Source organism: Rana temporaria, chromosome 10, assembly GCF_905171775.1.
Source record: "Rana temporaria chromosome 10, aRanTem1.1, whole genome shotgun sequence".
NCBI lineage: Eukaryota > Metazoa > Chordata > Amphibia > Anura > Ranidae > Rana > Rana temporaria.
In genome coordinates this window covers 39517716-39530561 of record NC_053498.1, presented here as the reverse complement: position 1 = coordinate 39530561, position 12846 = coordinate 39517716, and the positions used below count along the sequence as shown (strand labels likewise).

The window sequence follows — 12846 nt, the reverse complement described above, 5'->3', positions numbered from 1 at the left end:
GGAGAGGAAGGTACCAAGCAGGCACGGCTAGAGTCCCCTGTCTTAGGCGGAGGTGCTTTTTTGTTTTTAGTCCCAGAACTTCTTCTTTGGAAAGACATATTACCAGGCAAAGCGTCCTAGGGGTTAATAGTGGTGATCAAGTGTGAGGGAAATCCTCCTGATACCTGCCTGAGAGGAAGAGGAAGGCAGCCGTCTATGGCAGAGCTTATGCAGCAGGAGTGTGCTTTCTGAAGGAACTGACACTTGCTCTGGAGCATGGTGAATGGAACTCAGCTCTTTACTCCCCCCAGTGGAGGCCAGAAAAAAAGACACCTACTCCAAATAGGAAAGGTCCTTAAGTTTAAAACTTAGGACTTTTTCCTGGTCCCCGCTGCAGGTTTTCTGCCAAGCAGAACCAATCTTCCCCCATCACGGCGGGGTATGCGTGACAACCTTCAGGGATATGGGTTCCTACTTAAAGGAGACCTCTTCCCTAGGCCTTGTAAAAGACTATGCCAGGACTTTTAGCGTATAAAGCGAAAGTGCTGGACCCTAGAGCCCAGTCCTCCGAAGAGAGACATTACAGGTGACACCTCATCCATGAGGCCCGGATACAATCCAGTTTTGGCGTAACATTTTTGGCGTCTTGGATGGACTCGAAAGTGTAGCTCTTTTACCCCCCAAGGGTTTCTTTGGCAGAGCTTCCTTTAGCACATCCTACTCGCGTCCAACACCTTAGACACTGGCAAATAAAACTGAGGTACTATCCTTAGGGGAGGGGTCATATGGAGGGGAACTGGTCTTCATTGGTTGTGCCAGTGTCCAATCACCTCTGGTGACCATACAACCCACTATGTAATGAATAGAGGCTCTGTGTACGATAAAGAAAGTACAATTGGTAAGCACTTTCTAGACACACATTTTTTTTTTTATAATTAAACTTCATTAATAAAAATTCTTTACATATAACATTTAACATGCCTTGACACCAAAAAGGCAGCTCAATACTACCATCTATTACTATATGGTGGTTTCCGGTCCTCCCCAAACCAAAAAAAAAACAAAAAAAGGGGGGGGGGGGGGAGAACGCAGGAAGACGTTTGTGACTATAAAAAATGTATTAATATATATGTATTCCTAGTGCTATATACTTGTGATATTTATTATTTTCCTCTATTTGTCTGTGATTCAGGTTTACCTCCCTTATTGAGGGGTAAACACCCCCCCCCCCCCAAAAAAAAGGGGGGGTTGTGTTTAAAATGTTATATTTATATGTGTCTTCTTATTTATAATTATAGTATTCCCTTCTAAATGATATGTGTTTTTGGATCCTGCCCCCCCCCCCCCAAAAAAGGGGAAGAGGAGAAAGAGAGAAGAAAAAAAAAAACACCCACACGTTCTCTCACCCCCCCCCCCCCCCCAAAAAAAAATAGGTGAGGAGGATCGTTAAACACCTTCCCATATTATTCTAGTATCACATTCTTTGCTTAGACATAATAACAAGACATACATAAAAACATACACATTAAAAATAAAAGCTGTGGATTGTTCCCCATCTTTCTTTTTTTTCTAGCTTCATAAGGCTTTTGGTTTATCCATCTATTTCCTGGTTATGATTTTCCCAGATTTTTTTAAATTTCTCCTGGTTATGCCTGATGCATACCTCCCAACATTTTAAAAGTTGGGTTGGGGATGTAGCCCAATTAAAGTTGTTTGGGATGCCACTCACCTCGTTCTTCAACAGTCATCTACACACCCCCCCGGCTTCTCCTCCGTTCGCATTAACGTTGTTGACGGGGGGGGGGGGTGTGTGACACTGACCTGCTGCTGTGCTGCCGAGTCTGTCCAGTCCATGCTGCAGTGTACCATCTCTGCCTGTCCTCCACTTCAGAGGTGGCCAGAGTGCAGATGGATTTCGCTGCCATCATCCCCATGGCTCCACGATCCTTCAATCTTCAAAGCCAGAGACCTTGTCTGTAGCTGCATTAGGCAGCCGGGTGGCGGACCGCGGGAGAAGTGGAAAAGGTGGGTGGAGCCAGGGTAACACTGACACAGCCTGGCTCTGGAAGTCTCTGTGTGTAACGTCACTGGTTGTTAGACGCCAAGCGGGGCGGCCATAGCAACCAGTGATCAGTTAGGGTGGCTGCAACTCTGGTATGTGTCAGGGAACCGCAGCCCAAATGCGGAACACTGCCGCACCTCGCGGCAGAACTTAGGGTATCTGGTGACCAGATGTCACTCACTTGTTCTGGCACTGGGCTGCGGGAATTTAGCTATAATCGCGGGACTGCAGGACATACTTCAAAATCGCGGGAAATTCACGCAGAATCCGGGACGGCTGGGAGGTATGTATCCATTTTTCTGCTCCCATTATTATACCTACTTCCCTTTTCCATTCTTGAAGGGTGGGGCATGTTGCTTGTTTCCAATACCTTGGTATTAATCTTTTGGCCGCATTTAATAAATGTGGTACAATGCTGTTTTTATAGCTCTTGGAACAGGAATTGTAACGGTGTAAACTCTATTGTTTCCTCCGACATGATCCAAGGCGCCACTTCCTCCCAATAGATTCTGATCCCCGGACATGCCCACCAAATGTGGAGGTATGTTCCCTGCTCCCGCACCCCCTCCAACATCGATCATCTCTTGTTGGATATATTTGAGCTAATCGCACCGGGGTGTGGTACCATCTTACCAAGAACTTATATGCCATTTCCTGAATGGCTGAGCTTGTGGATGTGGCATGTGTAATTGTGATAATTGTTTTTAATTGTAATGGGGGGAATCTGCATCCTAGTTCTTTTTCCCATTCTTTAATAAAGTAAGGGGCTGTTTTATTCTGTTCACTACATATTATTTTATACATTTGTGACAGTAAGTGGTCCGGTTTTAATATCTTTCTACATGTTTTCTCAAATATGGTTAGGGAATTCAAAGTTCTTACTTGAGGGTCTAATCTTCTAAAAAAAACTTTCTAGGCACACATTTAACCCTTTGATCGCCCCTGATGTTAGTACAGTGACAGTGCATATTTTTAGCACTGATCACTGTAATAATGTCACTGGTCTCCACAAAAATGTAGGTGCCAATTTGACCGCCGCAATATCGCAGTCCCGCTAGAAGTTACTGATCACCGCCATTACTAGTACAAAATAAATAAAAATATACCATAGTTTGTAGATGCTGTAACTTTTGTGCAAACCAATCAACATATGCTTATTGGGATTTTTTTTACCAAAAATATGTAGCAGCATACATATTGGCCTAAATTGATGAAGAAATTAAATGTTTTCCATTTTTTTTATTGGATATGTTTCTAAGCAGAATGTAAGTAATAAAGTGGTCTGTCTTTTTTTGTTTCTAGTGCAAAATAAATAAAAAAAATAAAATACCACCAAAAGAAAGCTCTATTTGTGGGGGGAAAAAAGGACATAAATTGTATTTGGGTACAGTCTCGCACAATTGCGCAATTGTTAGTTAAAGCAAGGCAGTGCTGTAGCCCAAAAAATGGCCTGGTCAGGAAGGGGGTAAACCTTCCGGAGCTGAAGTCATAATGCCTGGATAAAATGGAAACATCCACGGAGACCAAAAACTCCATCTGTTGGACCCTACAGCAGAACTGGACTGATTTAATACAGAACTTTCAGGTGCAAACAGGGAAACTTAGGGCTATGAGGTTCAGAATAAGATTGCAAAACTGTCTCGCTTGGGTACAGTAAACTGGTTTGTGCCTGGAACTTTCTGTGGTAATAAAGGAAGATTTGAAGCAAAAAAAATTAAAAATAGAAACACCTGTTGGGAGAGGGGAAAAGAAGGACAGCTGAGGCGTATGATTGTGATGGTTTTTTACTACTTGAACTAGAGATCTCTTGGAATCTTGTATCACAGACCAGTATTTCAGTCAGAGAATGCTCATAATGACCACATCATCAGAGAAGAGGTAGGCTAACAAAAGCCCAACATCCAGGGAGGTATCACAGTTGGCCCTGACCACACGGCACCAAGAGAGGTGGGTGAGACTGCACACCGAGTCAGAATCAGAGTGAATCAGGAAGCTGAGGCAGTCGTTCCCTGCTAACCCTATAGCATTGCCAGACAGACAAGGTCTAGATCACTTGGTCTAGATCCCTGGATAATTAGGACATAAAAGATTCAAGAACCAGATATACCTTCTAGGACTTGCAATATTCCACTGCACAGAAATTAGTCCAGTGCCCCACCAATGACCCCCCCCCTCTCCTACATGGAGAAGCCATGCATGGTAAGCAAAGAAAATAATGCAGAAATGTGATCTTTCATATGTGGAAGCCCAAAGCCACTGTACTGCACAGTGAAGCAAGCTTTACTCACTTTCTATTTATGTACAGCAGGAAACCGTGCCCAACCGGGCCTGAAGTGGGGAAAGCTTCTCATCACAAAGATAATGGAGAAATAACAGCAAAATGGCTCTAGGAGCCATTGTAAAAGTAAATAACCACCAGAGAAAAACAATAATGCCCCAGTGAAAACAGGGAACACAGCCATGCTGCTCAGTGAACTCACTCACCATCTAGTCTTCAGTGGCAGCCTGTGATCACTGAATCCAGTCTAGTGCTGCCTGCTGAACAGAACTTCTAGATTTTGTGGTTCAGAACACCATACATGCAGCAAGGTCAAACAGTGTAAAGACAATGAACCTGGTAAGTCTTCTGGGGTGACTGCAAGCCACAGAAAAGTGCAAATCACAGTAAAATACACAATTTTGTGGTTTGGAAAGACACTGTACAGATGGTGGTTGAGTGAATTTCCAGAATCTGGTGCTCCAGTCTGAAACTGCCAGCAACTCGTAGAAAAATCTTTAACTAGAGGTCTTGATCTAGCAGAACTGGAGATAAACATCCTTCCTTTTCAGGGAACTAAACCAGACTAAGCTGGTGATACACACGCAAGTATTACCACTCAATGGAGTGGTGCCCTTTGCTCTTCCTTGTGTCCAATCTCTTAGTGGCATCAGTCAGTGTGGTTGCCCTGGATTGGAGAGGGTGTCTCCCCTATACAATATAGAAATGCCATTTTAAATTAATCATGGAGTATTAATAATTTAAGGATGAGCTGCTGCAGTGTGTTCGCAAAGCCCACGAGCAGAGCCCGCCAGGAACTCGGCACTGCGCTGCGCTAATCACAGTCAGTGAGACATTTTCCATCTCTGCAGTCACGCTTTGGGACAATATCTCACTGCCTGTGATTAGCACAGCACAGTGCCGACTTCCTGGCGGGCTCTGCACGTGGACTTTGCGAACACGTCGCAGCTCATCCTTATTGCCTATACTAAATGAACCAGCCCAAAAGATTATGGTAGGTCCATCACAATGCAGGTTAAGAGGACCGGCAGCATTGTCATCACTTTTTATTGTCAGTCACATGAGCGCTTCTAATACAATCCTTGCCATCCCCACAGAAATAAAACTTTTGATGAAAAAAAAAAAAAAAAAAAAAACTATGACGACTTACACTGCTCCCGCATGCCAGCCTCTCTGCATTTCCGGAGCCTGCACTCCTGGCACTTGCGGCGCATGTACATGTCCATCTGACACTTGCCATTGTTCTTGCAAGTGTATTTGGCGTTCTTTATTACACTGCGTCTGAAAAAGCCTTTACAGCCCTCACAGCTCAGCACATTATAGTGAAAGCCGGAGGCCTTATCTCCACACACACTGCAAACTTCATTACCCAACATCTTTGGTGCAGGACCCTTCTTCCTTTTACGTTCTGGCTCCTCTGCTGTTGAAAGACAAAATAATACATAATTGTTTAACTGTAATTAAAGCCCTGTTATATCACAAGAAACAGGAGGCTTGCAGGAGTGTGCGATATGTGTATTCTAAGTGGGGTGTGTTTCCGCGCCAAAGTAAATAAGTAAAAAATAATTAATCACAATGTGAAATAATATTGCCTACTTATAGTGACAAGCAGCTCCTCTGTAACAAAATATATGAAAATATTGTGCAATTGAATCAAAGGTGTGGAAGAGGGCGCTAGTGTAAATGATACCTATTATTTGGGACACCCTCTATGGGAGGATCCCAAATGTAAGGATGGGATGAAATAAATTAAATTAAACACTCCGGTGAACAAAGAAATCAAACATAAATTAAATCTCTAGCACGAGATGTGCAGTGAATTAACAATCAAAAAGCGGTGAAAAAATTGGTGAAAAATGATATGCAACAAATTGGTGTCTTAAATATAAATAGGTGTAACCAATGAATGTGAAGGAACGGTTAAGTGTCTCTTGAGTAGCACCTCAAAAACACAAAAAACTGAAAAAACACAGTCCATAAGTGATCGCCTTCGCAGGTAAATTCAATCAAAAATCATGCAGATAGTCTTTAGTGATACTGCAGCCACCACCATCTACCGAGACTTCACTCGGTGTGCTCTTGACAGGGGATGCGCTTACCAGATAAAGTGGCCCCCTTTAATGAAAAAGTGGGTCTGTAAGGCTGAGCAGGTCTAAGTGCCTGCACACTATTCACCAACCGTTCAGACTGCTACGATAATTTGACCAATGATATCCAGGAATCCATCCACAAAAAACAAGAGAAAGCTATAGTGCATTATCGCTTTAATAAACCATAATGACAATAAAAAGCTGATTGGCCCCTTACTTTTGTGGGTGCCTGCCCGGCACTAGGACTGCATGCGTCGTACACAGGACTCTGTCTGTACCTCGTGGGTCGCTGTGTGTGGATAGTGCAATTCGTTTGCTGCAGAGTGTGAGCGCGGGATCAGCTGGTGAGCGGGGATGTCAGATTAGCCTCCGACATATGTTTCGTGGGTTTCCACGTCATCAGGGGGGCGTGTCTGACTGCCGGGGATTGTGGTATATGTAGGCAGAGAGGAGCCAATAGGAATTAGTGGTGGGCGTGTACTACCGACGCATGCATTCCTACTAGCGCGCGGCAACACCACATCTAATAGGCTCGACTAAATACACATCTCCATTGCACTCTGGCGTTTGTAGGAGTAACTTAAAATATTAAAATCACTAGATAAAAACAGCCTATTATGTTATTGTTACAATACAGCGGTGGATGTTCATGTATTTGTACCATAACATTAACAAACATAAAATGGTATAACCATATCTGACAATAATAAAATACTAATTTATGATGTAGATGGTACATTCCACCACATATGTTACATGGTCTGAATTGCATGTAATGAGGGGTTTCATTTGGAAATTTTCCCCCGTTACATGCGATTTAAATTGTGTGCGTTTTCTGGGGGCATTATTGGAGGGGAACACATATGACACGGAGCATATCACAAAACGAAACCATGTGGATACATAGAATGAAGACCATGCACCCCACAGGGTTAAATATAGAATTGAATTTGAATTGTTTTTTGGCAAATGATTAATGATCCTTTTTATAACATATATGTTTTTTGCAATTATTTTCTGGCAATATCATTTTAATACAACATTTGTATTTTTACCATTGGACCCTGCTGAGAGGATTCTTACAGCAGGATCCACACTACATATTTGGAAGACCCCCATCTTATCCATGTATGTTGAATCCAGATTCAAAATATACAACTCAATGTTCCAATTCCAATAAGAACAATATATTTTTATTTCACAAGATGGCAGCAACATCCCCAATGCTGAACATCTCTTTATAATGAATTTATTTTCCTTAGTCGTTCCTAATCATCATATATTTTTATATATTTATAACATTTTTAAATTTTAAATTAAGATCATATAAAGGTTCTATTAATTTTTGAAGAATGTACCATCTACATCATAAATTAGAATTTTATTATTGTCAGATATGGTTATACCATTTTATGTTTGTTAATGTTATGGTACAAATACATGAACATCCACCGCTGTAACAATAGCATAATAGGCTGTTTTTATCTAGTGATTTTAATATTTTAAGTTACTCCTACAAACGCCAGAGTGCAATGGAGATGTGTATTCAATCAAGCCTATTAGATGTGGTGTTGCCGCGCGCTAGTAGGAATGCATGCGTCGGTCAGACACGCCCCCTGATGACGTGGAAACCCACGAAACATATGTCGGAGGCTAATCTGACATCCCCGCTCACCAGCTGATCCCGCGCTCACACTCTGCAGCAAACGAATTGCACTATCCACACACAGCGACCCAAGAGGTACAGACAGAGTGCTGTGTACGACGCATGCAGTCCTAGTGCCGGGCAGGCACCCACAAAAGTAAGGGGCCAATCAGCTTTTTATTGTCATGGTTTATTAAAGCGATAATGCACTATAGCTTTCTCTTGTTTTTTGTAGATGGATTCCTGGATATCATTGGTCAAATTATCGTAGCAGTCTGAACGGTTGGTGAATAGTGTGCAGGCACTTAGACCTGCTCAGCCTTACAGACCCACTTTTTCTTTAAAGGGGGTCACTTTATCTGGTAAGCGCATCCCCTGTCAAGAGCACACCGAGTGAAGTCTCAGTAGATGGTGGTGGCTGCAGTATCACTAAAGACTCTCTGCATGGTTTTTGATTGAATTTACCTGCAAAGGCGATCACTTATGGACTGTGTTTTTTCTGTTTTTTGTGTTCTTGAGGTGCTACTCAAGAGACACTTAACCGTTCCTTCACATTCATTGGTTACACCTATGTATATTTAAACCGGATGTGCCATGGGAAAATAATATTAAAAGCCAGCAGCTACAAATACTGCAGCTGCTGACTTTTAATATTAGGACACTTACCTGTCCTGGAGTCCAGCGCCGATCGCAGCAGAGGACGAGCGATCGCTCGTCTCTCTGCTGCTCCCCCCGCCATCCACGCTGAGGGAACCAGGAAGTGAAGCGCTGCGGCTTCACTGCCCGGTTCCCTACGGCACATGCACGAGTCGCGCCCGCCGATTGGCTTCCGCTGTGTGCTGGGAGCCGAGTGTTCCCAGCACACAACGGGGGGGGGGGGCGACGGGATGTGACGGAATGCCCGTCTTTTGCCCGTGAATGCCGGGCCGGAAGTGGGTGCAAATACCTGTCTTTAGACAGGTATCTGCACCCCCCTCCCCCCTGAAAGGTGTCAAATGTGACACCGGAGGGGGGGAGGGTTCCGATCAGCGGGACTCCACTTTAGGGTGGAGAACCGCTTTAAGACACCAATTTGTTGCATATCATTTTTCACCAATTTTTTCACCGCTTTTTGATTGTTAATTCACTGCACATCTCGTGCTAGAGATTTAATTTATGTTTGATTTCTTTGTTCACCGGAGTGTTTAACCACTAGCCGACCAGCCACCGTCATTATACGGCGGCAGGTCGGCTCTCCTGGGCGAAAGCCCATAGCTATACGTCCTATCGTATAGCCGCCACTAGGGGGCGCGTGCGCGCCGCCGGAGGCGCGCGCGCGCGCCCCCCGCTCGCCCCCGACTCCCGTGCGTGTGCCCGGCGGGCGCGATCGCCGCCGGGCACACGCGACCGCTCGTTACAGAGCGGGGACCGGGAGCTGTGTGTGTAAACACACAGCTCTCGGTCCTGTCAGCGGGGGAAATGCTGATTTTCAGTTCATACAATGTATGAACAGAGGATCAGTGTTTCCCCTAGTGAGGCCACCCCCCCCCCCCCCACAGTAAGAACACACCCAGGCATACTTAACCCCTTCCCCGCCCCCTAGTGTTAACCCCTTCACTGCCAGTGGCATTTTTATAGTAATCTAATGCATTTTTATAGCACTGATCGCTATAAAAATGCCAATGGTCCCAAAAATTTGTCAAAAGTGTCCGAAGTGTCCGCCATAATGTCGCAATAACGAAAAAAAATCGCTGATCGCCGCCATTACTAGTAAAAAAAATATATTAATAAAAATGCCATAAAAATACCCCCTATTTTGTAAACGCTATAACTTTTGCGCAAACCAATCAATAAACGCTTATTGCGATTTTTTTTACGAAAAATATGTAGAAGAATACGTATCGGCCTAAACTAAGGAAAAAAAAAAAAAAATTTATATATTTTTGGGGGATATTTATTACAGCAAAATGTAAAAAATATTATTTTTTTTCAAAATTGTCGCTCTATTTTTGTTTATGGCGCAAAAAATAAAAACCGCAGAGGTGATCAAATACCACCAAAAGAAAGCTCTATTTGTGGGAAAAAAAGGACGCCAATTTTGTTTGGGAGCCACGTCGCACGACCGCGCAATTGTCAGTTAAAGCGTCGCAGTCCCGAATCGCAAAAAGTGCTCTGGTCTTTGACCAGCAATATGGTCCGGGGGGTAAGTAGTTAATTTAATTTATTTCATTCCATCCTTACATTTAGGATCCTCCCATAGAGGGTGTCCCAAATAATAGGTATCATTTACACTAGCGCCCTCTTTCACACCTTTGATATGTGTATTCTCACACACAAAACAGTCCAGGAAAAAAATGATCACATTATTGGCTCCAAATTTAAAAGAAGCAGAAATGGCAAACAAAGAATTTTACCCAGCAGGTTCTTCATCACAGCATACACTTACATACATGAACACAAGCATTTCAAAGGCAAAATAGCTCATCCTATTTGTATAAACATTGCATCGGAGTGCAACTCCTCTATGCATTACAAAAGGACCCCTGGGCCTTATTACCCCTTTGTGATGAAGGGTAAAACAAATCTTAATGCCTGAGCACAATTTTGCAAAACTGTACATATCGTGGCAACTACTTTGTGTATCCTGGCAAATTAGAACTTGCATTTTTCAGGAGAAATTGGGCTGTCATTTGGTGATAAATGAGAACGGCTATCTCCTGATCCTGACTGGCCTAAAATAAAACATGTTTTTTTTTATAAAAGTAGCTGTATATTTCTTGCTATTACCATCTTACCACCAAAGAAAAAATCTCAAAATAAGTTCCCCTGCCCCTGGCGATTGAAGCAATATGTGTATGTTATTTGCTGTTTGTATACATAGGAGGACCCAGAAACAATAGCACGCATTTTGCTTTTTTTATCCTACCTAAAACACACTGACACTAAATAAAAAAAAACAACATATAATGACCCTGACATTTGACCCTTACCTTCACCCTAACACTAACCCTGACCTTTAGCTTTTCTTTCCCCTTTCTTTTTTACATTTTTCTCAACTGGTAAACAGAGATAAGAAGAAGAAAAAAGAAGAAGAAGAAGAAGAAGAAAAAAGAAGAAGAAGAAGAAGAAGAAAAAAGAAGAAGAAGAAGAAGAAGAAAAAAGAAGAAGAAGAAGAAGAAGAAAAAAGAAGAAGAGGAAGAAGAAAAAAAAAGAAGAAGAAGAGAGAAGAAGAAGAAAAAAGAAGAAGAAAAAGAAAGAAGAAAGAAGAAGAAGAAAGAAGAAGAAGAAGAAAGAAGAAGAAGAGAGAAGAAGAAGAAGAGAGAAGAAGAAGAAGAAGAAGAAGAAGAGAGAAGAAGAAGAAGAAGAAGAAGAAAAAAGAAGAAGAAGAAGAAGAAGAAAAAAGAAGAAGAAGAAGAAGAAGAAAAAAGAAGAAGAAGAAGAAGAAGAAAAAAGAAGAAGAAGAAGAAGAAGAAAAAAGAAGAAGAAGAAGAAGAAGAAAAAAGAAGAAGAAGAAGAAGAAGAAAAAAGAAGAAGAAGAAGAAGAAGAAAAAAGAAGAAGAAGAAGAAGAAGAAAAAAGAAGAAGAAGAAGAAGAAGAAAAAAGAAGAAGAAGAAGAAGAAGAAAAAAGAAGAAGAAGAAGAAGAAGAAAAAAGAAGAAGAAGAAGAAGAAGAAAAAAGAAGAAGAAGAAGAAGAAGAAAAAAGAAGAAGAAGAAGAAGAAGAAAAAAGAAGAAGAAGAAGAAGAAGAAAAAAGAAGAAAAAGAAGAAGAAGAAAAAAGAAGAAGAAGAAGAAGGAAGAAGAAGAAAAAAAAAGAAGAAGAAAGAAGAAGAAGAAGAAGAAAGAAGAAGAAGAAGAAGGAAGAAGAAGAAGAAGAAGGAAGAAGAAGAAGAAGAAGAAGAAGAAAAAAGAAGAAGAAGAAGAAGAAGAAAAAAGAAGAAGAAGAAGAAGAAGAAAAAAGAAGAAGAAGAAGAAGAAGAAAAAAGAAGAAGAAGAAGAAGAAAAAAAAAGGAAGAAGAAGAAGAAGAAAAAAAAAGAAGAAGAAGAAGAAGAAGAAAGAAGAAGAAGAAGAAGAAGAAGAAAGAAGAAGAAGAAGAAGAAGGAAGAAGAAGAAGAAGAAGAAGAAGAAGAAGAAGAAGAAGAAGAAGAAAAAAGAAGAAGAAGAAGAAGAAGAAAAAAGAAGAAGAAGAAGAAGAAGAAAAAAGAAGAAGAAGAAGAAGAAGAAAAAAGAAGAAGAAGAAGAAGAAGAAAAAAGAAGAAGAAGAAAAAGAAGAAAAAAAAAAAAGAAGAAGAAGAAGAAAAAAGAAGAAGAAGAAGAAGAAGGAAAAAGAAGAAGAAGAAGAAGAAGGAAGAAGAAGAAGAAGAAGAGGGAAGAAGAAGAAGAAGAAGAAGAAGAAGAAGGAAGAAGAAGAAGAAGAAGAAGAAGAAAGAAGAAGAAGAAGAAGAAGAAAGAAGAAGAAAAAGAAAAAAGAAAAAGAAAGAAGAAGAAGAAAAAAGAAGAAGAAGAAGAAAGAAGAAGAAGAAGAAGGAAGAAGAAGAAGAAGAAGAAGAAGAAGGAAGAAGAAGAAGGAAGAAGAAGAAGGAAGAAGAAGAAGAAGAAGAAGAAGAAGAAGAAGAAGAAGAAGAAGAAGAAGAAGAAGAAGAAGAAGAAGAAGAAGAAGAAGAAGAAGAAGAAGAAGAAGAAGGAAGAAGAAGAAGAAGAAGAAGAAGAAGAAGAAGAAGAAGAAGAAGAAGAAGAAGAAGAAGAAGAAGAAGAAGAAGAAGAAGAAGAAGAAGAAGAAGAAGAAGAAGAAGAAGAAGAAGAAGAAGAAGAAGA

The 12846-nt window shown here is 41.3% G+C and overlaps 1 protein-coding gene across 3 annotated transcripts in view; it reads right to left on the bottom strand.

The window, feature by feature from the left end:
• Nucleotides 1-12846, bottom strand: part of NR1H2 (nuclear receptor subfamily 1 group H member 2) — a 227280-nt gene that overhangs the window by 117146 nt on the left and 97288 nt on the right. For 2 of the 3 annotated variants that reach the window (XM_040327569.1, XM_040327570.1), the window contains exon 5: nucleotides 5470-5739. In XM_040327569.1, the coding sequence (XP_040183503.1) occupies nucleotides 5470-5739 (270 nt within the window). The remainder of the gene's footprint in view (nucleotides 1-5469; nucleotides 5740-12846) is intronic. The other variant, XM_040327571.1, reaches the window with a different exon arrangement.